At 40.2% G+C, this 12,540-nt stretch overlaps 1 protein-coding gene across 2 annotated transcripts in view; it reads right to left on the bottom strand.

Annotated features, from left to right (window-relative positions):
- Positions 1 to 12,540, bottom strand: part of FBXO11 (F-box protein 11) — a 68,440-nt gene that overhangs the window by 1,325 nt on the left and 54,575 nt on the right. For both annotated transcript variants that reach the window (XM_079968575.1, XM_079968574.1), the window contains exons 12-22: positions 10,098 to 10,315; positions 9,325 to 9,410; positions 9,142 to 9,236; positions 7,992 to 8,114; positions 5,826 to 5,911; positions 4,284 to 4,360; positions 4,047 to 4,190; positions 3,423 to 3,533; positions 1,124 to 1,231; positions 269 to 377; positions 79 to 177 (exon numbers count right to left, since the gene is read on the bottom strand). In XM_079968575.1, the coding sequence (XP_079824701.1) occupies positions 79 to 177; positions 269 to 377; positions 1,124 to 1,231; positions 3,423 to 3,533; positions 4,047 to 4,190; positions 4,284 to 4,360; positions 5,826 to 5,911; positions 7,992 to 8,114; positions 9,142 to 9,236; positions 9,325 to 9,410; positions 10,098 to 10,315 (1,256 nt within the window). The remainder of the gene's footprint in view (positions 1 to 78; positions 178 to 268; positions 378 to 1,123; positions 1,232 to 3,422; positions 3,534 to 4,046; positions 4,191 to 4,283; positions 4,361 to 5,825; positions 5,912 to 7,991; positions 8,115 to 9,141; positions 9,237 to 9,324; positions 9,411 to 10,097; positions 10,316 to 12,540) is intronic.

Genomic DNA, 12,540 nt, shown 5'->3' with positions numbered 1-12,540 from the left:
CTGGAAGAGAGAAGTCTTTGAAATACTGGCAGGGGGAAAAGTGGCGCTACGTTTTCAATCAAGGGTTAGTCAACGTACCTATCATGCCTAATAAATTCCACGTCATGTCCTTGATGGCACTTCTTAATACAGTTTACGCATATGGCGTTGCGGTCTGTGGTGTTGCAAGTGTGACATCTAAAATGCAATGTTAACAATTTAAAACTGATCCATTTTTTAAACATGCAAACATTAAGCTGTGGGAAAAGTAGATCCCATATTTGCTTACCTATAGAAATCATGCATGGGGTAGCTGGTGTAACTTGATATTTTATATAAACATTGGCCTCTACTGACAGCTTTTTCTATGGCATCTTGATTGTTCATTATTTTGTTATCTGCAATAAAACAGTGGTCAGATTTAACAGTTTACTGCGGCATAGTGAGCCATTCTATAGTTCATGAGCTATAGTTTGACTCTGAAAACCTCTGATCCAACAGCTGGATTTGATCTAAAATAAGATTACACAATCCCTTTAGGATTTGAGCTTACACACGATGTAGAGTTTTGCAGTACAGTCGTACCTCAGAAGTCGAACGGAATCCCATTCGGGAAGTCCGTTTGACTTCCAAAACGTTCGAAAACCAAATCACAGCTTCTGGTTGGCTGCAGGAAGCTCCTGTGGCCAATCAGAAGCTGCGGAAGCCCCGTCAGATGTTTGGGTTCCAAAAGAACGTTTGCAAACTAGAACAATCACTTCAGGGTTTGCGACATTTGGGAGCCAAAACATCCGAGTTCCAGGGTGTTCAGGATCCAGGGCACAACTGTACAAGTTTTAACACACTACTTACTCTTCACCAATATTGCTGCACCTGCTGTTCACACAAAACAAATACTAAGAGAAAATACATTGCCACTGCTAGGAAGTGTGTATGTCAGACACATTAATAGTTTTGCACGAAGGAGGTTTGTTTAAACTGAGCTACCAAAATGATCACAAATGGCTAATTTAGAAGCTGTCAAAGCAAGTTTCTAAATGTGAGGGTGCTTTGGGGGTTTCATTTTCATTGGATATCCCTTATAAAGAGCTTCAGTAACTGTTTCAGTAACTTACAAATTACAAATGAGCATAATTCAACATACCTTTCATTGTCACATTGACTCCAGAGGCTAGAAATAAACCTCCAAACCGGTTATTGAAAATCTGATTGCCTTCTAAAGTTGCAGTTGCATGATTTGTTATTTCAATACCTTAAATTAGAGGGGGAAAGGTTAGTTTAGCAGAAAATTTGACGTATTTAGCTGTCGCAACAATTTTTTTACTCTTCTGGTACTATCCAAAGAGAAATAGTATACTAGTTAATTAGCAGAAACTGCACTCTTAAAAAAGTATTAAAATGCTATTTGCCTCAGTTACTTGCTACTTGAATGATTATAAACTTTGGAGTTTTCATCTAGAGCAGGCTGCATACTAGACGGGAAAACCACCACCTAGGAACGTTTCAGTCTTAGATGAAGCTTCAGTTTATTGGCCCTCAAATCAATTACCACAGACCCTGTATGACCCCGCACTCCACAGTTTCATGCAGATGTTTAATAGCATGGGGAACAGAATCAGTTCCCATACTGGAGAATCAGGGGGCCAAACAATCTCCTTCGAGGAACACATTCTGGAACTGGCTGTCCAAGTAGAATCAGAACCACTGCAATATGGTGCCCCCAATCCGCAACTCAAGCCGGTTATTCCAGGAGGATTCCAAATTTGATGGTATTGAAAGATGCCAAGATCATTGCATTCTCTGTCTCTCCCAACACAAGTCATCATACAGGGTGACGACCAAGGCAGTTTCTGAGCCAAAAGTAGGCCTGAATCTTGATTGAACTGGACTTAAAAATGTTGACAACCACCCTCTCAAGGAGACATCTGCCGCTGACGTAAGTCAGGTTTCTTCAAGAATGGTCTTATCGCCACCTCTCAAAGCAAAGCATGAATTATTAGCCTGGCTCCACCCACTGTCTCCTTGCCTGATTTTATAGGCTAACAGTAGCTGCACAAACTGACAAAGCACGTTCTTAGGCCAAAGCAACTGAAACCTACCCAACAACAGCCGACAAGAAAAGTGTTCCTTACACCTCTGTAGCACTTGCTCCAAAGGGGGAGTCCAGATTGCAGCAGATCCAAGCAATTTTATGCTCGTAACACCTCGCTAGAGCCTGTAAGTATAGGCCCATGGCTATTTGGAACAACTCCACTGAATGACAAACAGAGGAAGCAATGGAGGTGAAGTACGCTTTCTTCACTCAGATCCGGCAGTGAACCCATGTTTGACTGCATTTGTTGGGGAGTTTTTCTCCCCCTGTGCTCATCACCTCGCAAGCTTGCTTCATTGTTACAGCTTCAGGATATATCATGGAGCTGTTTGTACTGTGGCATGTTACTCCATGTTGTCTCTGCCTAGCAAAGATGCTTTTTTCTTAAAGATTTGACATGAGTGAGGAAGCAAAGATGCATTGTCAGCATGCCTACAGTGGCCAGTTATTCCTTGAATGGTTAAAATAATAATAAAATTATTACATCTGAAGGCAGCCCTGTATCAGGAAGTTTTTAATGCTTGATGTTTTACTATGTATTTATATATGCTGTAAACTCCCCAGAGTGGCTGTGGAAACCCAGCCAGATGGGTGGGGTATAACAAAAATTTATTATTATTATTATTATTATTATCATCATCATCATCATCATCATCATCATTATGCTGCTGCCACAGAGAGCTTTGCAAAGTGATGACTGGAAATGGGTCAAACAATAATTAACGAGTGTGCTTTGTAGAATAACACCTTGGGCAGCAGATACTACAGTCCTATGAGAAATTACAGGCTGCCTTGAAGTGATCACCAAAGTCAATCCTTCCTAAAAATTCCGCTTTTCTATGGCCCTTAACCACTGGTAAAAAATAAGGCCTATGCATTATTTACAAATGCTTGACATCACCTATGGTTTAAGGTGGGGGGAGGAAGCAATACGCTGAATGTATGAGAAGTTATAACTTTTAAAGAAAAATAGACACAAAACTTTACATTTTTATGAAAGTTTTGAAATATGAAGGAAGTTTCAAAATGATTTAAATAAAGTCTAAATCTCCAACAGTGAAAGAAGAGTTGCCTGTTAAATTACTAATTCAGCAATTCACTTCTGGCAAAATGTGGTCTCTCTTCCTCCTGTCCAAAATGTTGGCCATTTAAAACATGGGTGGCTTGGCTAACCAGTAGTTTTTAACGGAGAAAAAAGAAAACCACCGCTGATATTTTGGACAATACAAAAGTTCACTGGTGATTTTAAGACATTATGAAATATCAGAGTATTTGCAAATGACTGAAACACTCCTAGATCTGATTTCTTAACACTATTCTGAGATAAAGACAATATAAATCAAATACAAACCAGCAGCAAATCCATCAAATATTCTATTTTTTCTTAACACAGGATGACTATTTGTGCTGATAAGGACCCCAGCTTGTGCATTCCTAAAGATATCATTCTCTTCAAGGAGACCTAAGACAAAACAAAAATAATCAGTCTGAAATTTGTTTTATTTACAAGCACAGAAAATAAATAAATACTGTGTACAGTAATTGTGCGGGGTGATGGTAGATATATTGCTTTTTAACACTTGGAATATAGACATATTCAAATACTAACATAAATGTTTTCTGCAGAAAGTGGGAATTAGCTGAACTCCAACAGCTATTTGAATTAGTAAAATGTAGCTTGGTTATCTGAACAGGAAGAAAGGGTTTTACATATTCTTCAACCACAATTTGGAACTCTCTCAGAAAAGGCCACAGTTTAGCTAGTGAAATTTTGATCCTGCAATGCAGACATATTCTTGGTGGCTAAATAGAGAATTACAGCTCCTTTTTATATTATATATGACTAAACAGCTTCTCAAAGGATCAAAATATGGTCACAGTGACAGTTGATTAAAGAGAACAAAGACTTCATTTTATTTTTAAAAGGCATCACTCTGGCTAAAAATAAACATTATAAAAGTGAGTGGACTAGTACCTCTGCCCCCATTAAATATACAGATGCCTCCATCTCTTCCATCATGGATTTTGTTTCTTCTTAATGTGGGATTGCTGTCTGTCTTAATCCAAACTCCAGCCATTGCGTTATCAAAAATTTCATTGTCTTCTATAAAGCCGAGCCCTTTCAAACATAAAATAAAATATCAAGATTTTGCATTAGGGTGAAACAGCCTCATATTTTAAATTATAAGAATGAAGTAGAGGGGAAGCTTACCAGAATTATAAACAAGAATCCCACCATTCTGGCCTCCCCAAATTTTGTTGCGCCTAATTTTGGGGTTGCTTCCAGTTCTGTACATAAGCAAACAAAGAGGTTACTCAGAAATAGCTTATTATTTTGTACAGGTGACGTGAACTACATTTGATGATTTAAAAAGCATTATCAGCATTGTACAATCAAGAAAGATTTAAGTACCTGCATGATAAGCCTAGAGTACGTCAGGCACTCATACATTTCTTCCTATATACCTTCCCCTCTCAGCATGTATAGAAAACAATCCCATAGACCACGAGATCCCTGTTTAGCTGAATGCAGAATCTCTCCTATGTTATGAACCAAATCCAGACTCACAAAGTAATGTTCTGGCAGATAAAGGTTCTGAAAGTATGTACATGGCTGCACCAGATGTTCTCTTCTTTTTATTTTATTTTTTAAATAGTGAAGGGGGAGCTTAAATTCTTAATTAAGGTGCAATTCTTTTGGCTAGCATTCCCACACCCTTATAATATTACCCACTCCTTTTCAATATTACTGGAAATAATTGTGAACACCCTCACCCCCATCCTTTTAGTCTCAGCCCTCGTGTACCTATCATCTGAACACATCTAGTATATCTTTATACTGTGATATAATGGGGCTTATATGTCTACAATTAATTTTTTATGGCACCTCTCATGTTCTAAAGTGACTCTATACCACACCCTGAAAAGCTGAGAAACTGAAGAGGATTTTTAGCTATGGAAAAAATCTTTCAAGTATGCTCTATGATGACAGTTAAGAAACTGCTTGTGTGCACGAAAGGACTTTGCCATTCTTTTTCATCAGCCTGCAACTCTTCACTGTGTTTAAAAGGGAAGGGAAAATATAATTCAAATGGCACACTTGGTGAACTAAGTGTGTTTTAATTTTTTGATGAAAACCAAGAACTCTGTAAAATGAACTCCTATTTTGCAGATAGAAAAATGAGGATAAAAGACAGGGACTTACTCTGAGGACATCCAACAAAGCTTTGACAAATGTTAGATCAGAACAGGGGTTGCTAACCTCCTTGGCTTGGGGTTGCACTCACTCATGGCCAGCTCTCTAGGTGTGACCACCCAACATTCATTCTCTCTTATATGCCCACAGAGGTAGCTTAATTATCACACCATCCCTTCTCCTCAAATGATTATTCTGATGACCAGGAACGGTGTGATTTGTATCCTCGCCAGGGAACTGGATTCTATCCACTCCAGTGCTGGCATCTTAGGAGTTCAGAGGAAATTGCTTTTCCACTCCTGGAACAGAATCTGTCTCCCAAGCCAAATACAAAACTAGTCATTGAAAGACATGGGTCTGACACTTCCAACAATTTCAAGCCCAAGATAAGAGCTACTACCACATAACAATCTTGCCAGTGGACAGGAAAGGAAAACAGCCAAATCTAAAGTAACATATGTAGTGCAATTGTTAAGATGGTGAGAAAAGTTGACAGTTCACTGACTGGTTTATATATTAAAAACATTTTGAAGCAAAACAAATGAAGATATACTTTACCTGATTTGAACCCCTGAGTACATATGGTTATAGATATCATTGTCCTCCAGCACTCCATGTCCATTGTCATAGAAATAAACACCAACCTGGAGCATTAAAGAGACATTGGGAAATGGTAAATTAATTTTTATATCATGGCAATTTAAAGCCATGATTTAAACCGGGAAGAAAAGAGGTTGATTAAATCAAGTATCTCACTAATACTACTTCATGTATTTCCTGAACAATAGTGTAAATCTGACTACTAGTAAAACAGGTAAAATAGTTTTATTTACACTTTTATTTTTATAACCAAGCCTCACATTTTTGTTACTCTGTATACATTTTGCATGCTTTCCCTTTTTTTAACCTGTAGAGAGATTGTACTTAAAATATTCCTATACAGGGTCTTTCATAATTATGACCAGCATCCCATACATAAGACTTGGTAAAGTTAAATATGGGAATATAGGAACCAACACACTGGGGATTTTCTTTTCTTTTCTTGTTCCCAGTGTTGCTCCTTTCTGCTTATTGAGCAAACAAGAACAGTTTATTTTCATCAGGTAAAAATGAAATGCCTGTGTTTGGGAGGCATAGTGTAAATATTCATATCTGAGAAATGATCAAACTGGTTTTTCAATTAGAAAGAAAAGCCTCATTCAACATGAATCTAATACAGACACCAATTCAGTTTAGATTGTGATTAACTGTAGAGCTAACATGCTTACATGCACATTACTTAACAGTGGCTTAAGAGAATACTGGGTTGTATTGTTATATCTATTCATATACTGCTGAATGCCAAAATGGTTTCTAAACCGTTTACAAAACAAAAATAACCTACTGTACAACACTGTTAAAATACAGAATTGAAAATACACCACATTTAAAATACACAAACAATGCCATTAAACAAAATAAATGTCCATGATTGAAATATGCAATGAAACAATCCCAAACAGCTGCATCTTCCAGAGCCAGAATGCCAACACAGATGGGGGCCGACCACATTTCAGCAGAGTGTGCATTCCATAACACTGCGGCCACCTGTGAAATAGCCCCCTCTGCGTCACCACAAGCCAATCACCAGGGTGCGTCGAGAATAGGAGGATTCCACACCTGTTGAATTTAATGCCCTTTCTGGGCAATGGAGGGGAAGCCAGTCTTTCTGGGTGACCTGGTCCAGAGTCTTTAAAGGTTTTATATCTAATCCCTGCGGCGGGGTGCGTTCCCGCTGCTCGGTCCCAGCGCCTGCCAACCTAGCAGTTCGAAAGCACCTCCGGGTGCAAGTAGATAAATAGGGACCACTTACTAGTGGGAAGGTAAACGGCGTTTCCGTATGCGGCTCTGGCTCGCCAGAGCAGCGATGTCACGCTGGCCACGTGACCCGGAAGTGTCTCCGGACAGCGCTGGCCCCCGGCCTCTTAAGTGAGGTGGGCGCACAACCCCAGAGTCTGTCAAGACTGGCCCGTACGGGCAGGGGTACCTTTACCTTTTACTTAACAAGAGCTTAAAACTTGTTCAGTGGCTAATAGGCAGACAGGGCAAAGTCCCTTAGCACTGGCATGGTATGTGCCTGGTAAGCAGCCCCACTCACCAGGTGGGCTGCAGCATCCTGCATCAGCTGCAGCCTCCACACCAGTTGTAAGAGAAGCGCCACACAGGGCATGACAGGAGTATAAATGTTAGGCTACCAGTGCATTAGTCACAGAGGCCAAGCTATCTATGTCTAGGAAAGGGCACAGTTGACATACCAACCAAGGCTGGTGATAGGTGCTCTTCACAATGGAGACTGATGCAGATGGTTCCAAGAGGCCTTCTAAACAATGTGCCTGTTCTTTCAGAGGGAGTGCAAATATATCTAGAGCAGGTTAAGCCCCAATACTTGGACCTGGGAACCACTTGCCCACAGTGTCTCTGTCTAATATCCAATTAAGTCAAACTCAAGACAAAAGTCCACCAAAACAAATCGACTTGACTAACTCAAGAACATTTATTTCAATGGGTCTACTCTAAGTAGGACTTAAGTGGATGCAACCGATAGTATTTTCACTTTTTAAGAAACCATGCAATTTGGAATGCAAAAAATCCAAATGCTATTTCTTTAAATTTCACATTTTTTAAAAATCCAGCCAGAGTTTGAAATCAGTATTACTGCCAACCACATAGTAAGGTGGGACATACCTGTTTACCACTATGTATTCTATTTCTTCTCAGCACTGGCGTGCTTCCTGTTGTCACCCAGACTCCAGCCAAGGTATTACTGTAAACTTCGTTTTCTTCAATCACACCTTGGCCTTTTTCATGCTGAAAGCAAAACAAAAACTGGTAAACAAAAGCAAGACCTGCAAAAAAAAAGGTTTATTTTTAAATGTTCCTACTTCCTTTTGTTAGCTGCAGCCCTGTTCCTTCAACTCTCTTTGTAGCCAGTTAATTTTTCTTTTCCAACTGTAACTCACCATTTGGTGGTTACTGAGCATGCTTAGTCCTCACAGGGGTGTTTGGGGATCACCCAGTAATTTTTTAAAAAGTTATGTTTGCTTTTTTACTTTTGCAACCCTCAAAGTTATACCAAGCATGCAGATATTTCCCACTAGTTCCTTAACGACATGTTTTTGCCTACAATCTCAGCAGCACTCTGCATCTTAGTTCACTATTAGAAAGAGTGAATCTGCTTCAATGCTTTTAATTTATCAAGATCACAGTTAGCCAATGTTGGGAGATATGAATGTAAGAGCCACCCTGCTGGATCAGACCGAAAGCCCATCTGGCCCAGGATCCTGTTCTCATAGAAGCCATAGCCAGATGCTAGGTGAAGCCTGCAAGCAGGTCCCAACTGAAACACTCTCTCCTCATCAGCACCTCCCAGCAACTGATATACAGGCATATCGCCTCTGACAGTGGAGGTAGAATATAGCCTTACCCTCCATGAATTTTTAAAACCCTCTTTTAAATGCGTTCATATTTTCATATCTTTCATATTTTCATATATTTCATAAGAAAGAAAAGTGCATTATCAACAATCTAACTTATGCAGGTTGACAATCAGGCCCTAACCTAAATCTGTGGCCTAATTATGACTTCTTCATTTTGGTGAGACTTAAAGTGTCCCAGTAACACAAGTTTTCAAAAGTTTAGGGGTTAAAGATGCCAAACTGCCAACACTTTCAAGCAAACATTTTTTAAAAACCTTTCCAGATTAATATGTTTAACAAGCTTTCCCTTCCAGGTTCTTTCCCCAACCACACGTTTACATTCCATATTTTGAATGCCTGAAAAGGGCTCTAGCAAAAATATTTCTAAGTTCACATCAAAACCACACAGAGATGCTCACCACATAAATACCGCCATGTTGGCCATCGTGAATCTTGTTGTGTCGAACAATGGGACAGCTGTTAGTCCGAATCTGTATCCCTGCTAATGCATTTCCTGTTAAAAGAGGTTAAGTATGAAGAAAAATGCAGCCCAAGGACACAAGGAGTATCAAATGCAGCAAAGCAAATATTCATTTTTTTACCATATATGTCATTTCCTTCAATAAGGCCTCTTCCATCACCAAATATGTAGACTCCACCTTGATTCCCATTGAAAATTGCATTACCCCTAAGGTGAAAAAGCCAGAGAAAACAGAAGTTGTCAAGCACCACATAATCTAAATGTACATAGGCTGTACAATATACACAGAACTGTGGCTTCTAAATGGAAGACTAATTAATTTTTATTACACATAACACTGCTCTTCACTCTAACAGCTTAGAATGGTTTCTATGACGTTCCCAGGTAGTCCCCATCTAGAAAGCTTATGGGGCTGGACTTGCATGATGGCTTAGAAATCAGATGATCCTCAAATATCAGTGGCAATGCACACTACAATGCCATCCAGGTTTCCTTTGATGAGCCTCTGATATTTCCTCTGAATGCAGTACTTGCATTTGGTGCCTTCTGAATTTGATTCCAAATGCAGGACCTACTGGAATAGGATCAGAGCTCTCAAGTGGAGCCAATCCCCAGCAAAAAATAAGGCTTGAATTCTTCTTTTGGCTGGAATCTTTGGTAGCCCCAGCTTGAATTCAAGCTGGGGCTACAGAAGAAAAAATGAAGATTCCAGAGAGCACTTAAAGAGTGCACTGCTGATTCTTCAATTGAAGTTGAATTACCTGATGTCATATGATACCAGGTGACTGACAGGTGGTGACGCTACCCATTTGTCAAAAATGGCCCACAGAGGGTGGGCCAGTCCCCACTTCTGTCCAAGGGCTTGAGAATCTAGGCCAAAATAAAGACAGGTACCTTATTGTTGGGTCACTGTTTGAAGTAATCCATACACCTGCAAAATTGTTTGCATAGATCTTATTTTCTATAAATTGTCCTCTTCCTTTTTCATGAACATAGATTCCTCCAGTTTGACCATGGTGGATTTCACAACGAACTACTGTAGGGTTGGCATAAGCTTTCACTTCAAAACCTGCTATTCTATTTCTATGTATGTTGCAGCTTTCAAAATAACCCTGAAAACAAGGAAGAAAATGGGGAGTGGTAAGGAAATATAATTGGGTGGGTGTCTTTCCCCCCCTCCCAGCTACCTGACATTATAATAAAGATGGTACTGAGCAAAAATACATTTAGACTGTTTTATTGTTTCTTTAAAACTGCAAGTGCTCATATTGGCTTACAGAGTAATTTTTAAGAGACAGGACCACATGCTCCATCTGAACAACTGTAAAAGCACTTCAAGTATTGCACTAGAAAACAGGCCCATTTCTTTGGTTGCAGAGTTGGACATAACACTAGCACATTGTTTAAGTGTAACATAACCACAAACTATGATTTAGCACAGACTTTTCCAACCTCATGTCCCCAGTTGTTGTTTTTTGTATTACCCATCATGCCTGATCGTTGGCCATGTTAGCTGCAAACGGTGTGAGTTATATGGCTCACATGCTACCCCGTCTGTAACAACTATGGGATAAGAAGGTTTTAGACTGAAGTTGTGTGCTTTTCAAACCCTAAAGGTAAAGGTACCCCTACCTGTACGGGCCAGTCTTGACAGACTCTAGGGTTGTGCACTCATCTCACTCTAGAGGCCGGGAGCCAGCGCTGTCCGCAGACACTTCCGGGTCACGTGGCCAGCGTGACGAAGCTGCTCTGGCGAACAGGCACCAGAGCAGCACACGGAAACGCCGTTTACCTTCCCGCTACAAAGTGGTACCTATTTATCTACTTGAACTTAAGGGTGCTTTCGAACTGCTAGGTGGGCAGGAGCTGGGACCGAACGCCGGGAGCTCACCCCGCCGCGGGGATTCGAACCGCTGACCATGCGATCGGCAAGTCCTAGGCGCTGAGGTTTTAGCCACCCGCGTCCCTACTTTCAAACCCTACACTGTGGTTAACCTTCCCTATAGTTAATAAAAGCAAGCCAGTTTAATGAGCTGTGGCTTTATTTTGCCTTATTTCTACTAGCCATAGATTAACCAGAGAATCATAGAATTGTAGTTGGAAGGAGGGTCATCTGAGGATCATCTAGTCCAACCCCCTGCAATGCAGGAATATGCAGCTGCCCCATACGAGGATCAAACCTGCAGCCTTGGCGTTATTAGCATCACGCTCTAACCAGCTGAGCTATCCAGGTTTCTCTGGTCTTAGACCACACAGCAATAGGAGGTTAATCTAAAATGGAAGGGAAAGCTTTTGAATTATTGTGGTTGGTTTGAAGCAGGAGGGGACGTAAGACTCACCAAGGCTCATCTTCATAATCCGAAACTATGGCTGAGAGTTAAATCTGAACCAACCTAAAGTCTTGTAGAATTGTCAGTGCCAAGGCCACAGTCTCACATTAAAGTTCAATGTTACAAAGTCAACACCTGGTGATTTTGCCACATTGATGCCTCATGGCAAACATCTTCTTTATCTTCTTTCATATGGGGCAATTGCCATTGTACACAGATCCGAGGCGGAGCTTTCTAAAACCCGTTTGTACAGGAAAGTGGCTGCTGAGTAACAACAATGCTGTAGTGACACATAAGAGGTCTTTTTGGCTCTGGTGGCAAAAAAGGAGCTGTAAATTGTAAGGAGAATTCAGAGGACTAAATTGAAACTCAGTTAGTGTAGCCATGGTGGTTCCTCTGTTATCGCCTCTCTCATAATTTCTAGTTACTATTTTTATTTGAAGTTGTTTGTGTTATATTTTATACTGTTTGTGATTGTATGGATTTGTCATGGCCTTTGGCTAGTAAAATAAACTTTAACAAAACTAAAACAAATAATAATATGTCAAGTATATCCTGCAAATGTAAATCAGCCCTAACAAGTACTAACGCAAACACTGGAAAACAATAATTTCAGAACAAAGCAGCAGGTGAAGGGCAAGCTGAAAATAAAACATCAAGAATCTCTGCATAATTGGAATTCTGTTCCCAGTTTTTGAAATATGTTGTGGAAAGGAGCTGAATGTAATGCACCAACCAAAGATTGAGGGAGCTCTCCAAAGAAAAATGATCTTGTGATCATCATTGTTGAAGATGTATGAAGAGACAAGTGATGGATAGAAGACACTTTTCCATATCAATCCTACACCTAACCTCCAAATCCAATTATAAAACCTAGCCTGTGGGGCAGGAGGTGGCCTGAATGTCAGAATTTCAGTGGCCTGCTTTTGAGGAGGTATTGTCTTTCTGGTTTAGGAACACAGTACCAATTTTTTGGTACCTAGTGTGCCAAGCGGCTGACATACACG

The sequence above is a fragment of the Podarcis cretensis genome, assembly GCF_951804945.1.
Source record: "Podarcis cretensis genome assembly, chromosome: 3".
Classification (NCBI taxonomy): Eukaryota; Metazoa; Chordata; class Lepidosauria; order Squamata; family Lacertidae; genus Podarcis; species Podarcis cretensis.
Note: the sequence above shows the minus strand (reverse complement) of the source record. Positions and strands in the feature narration are given on the sequence as shown.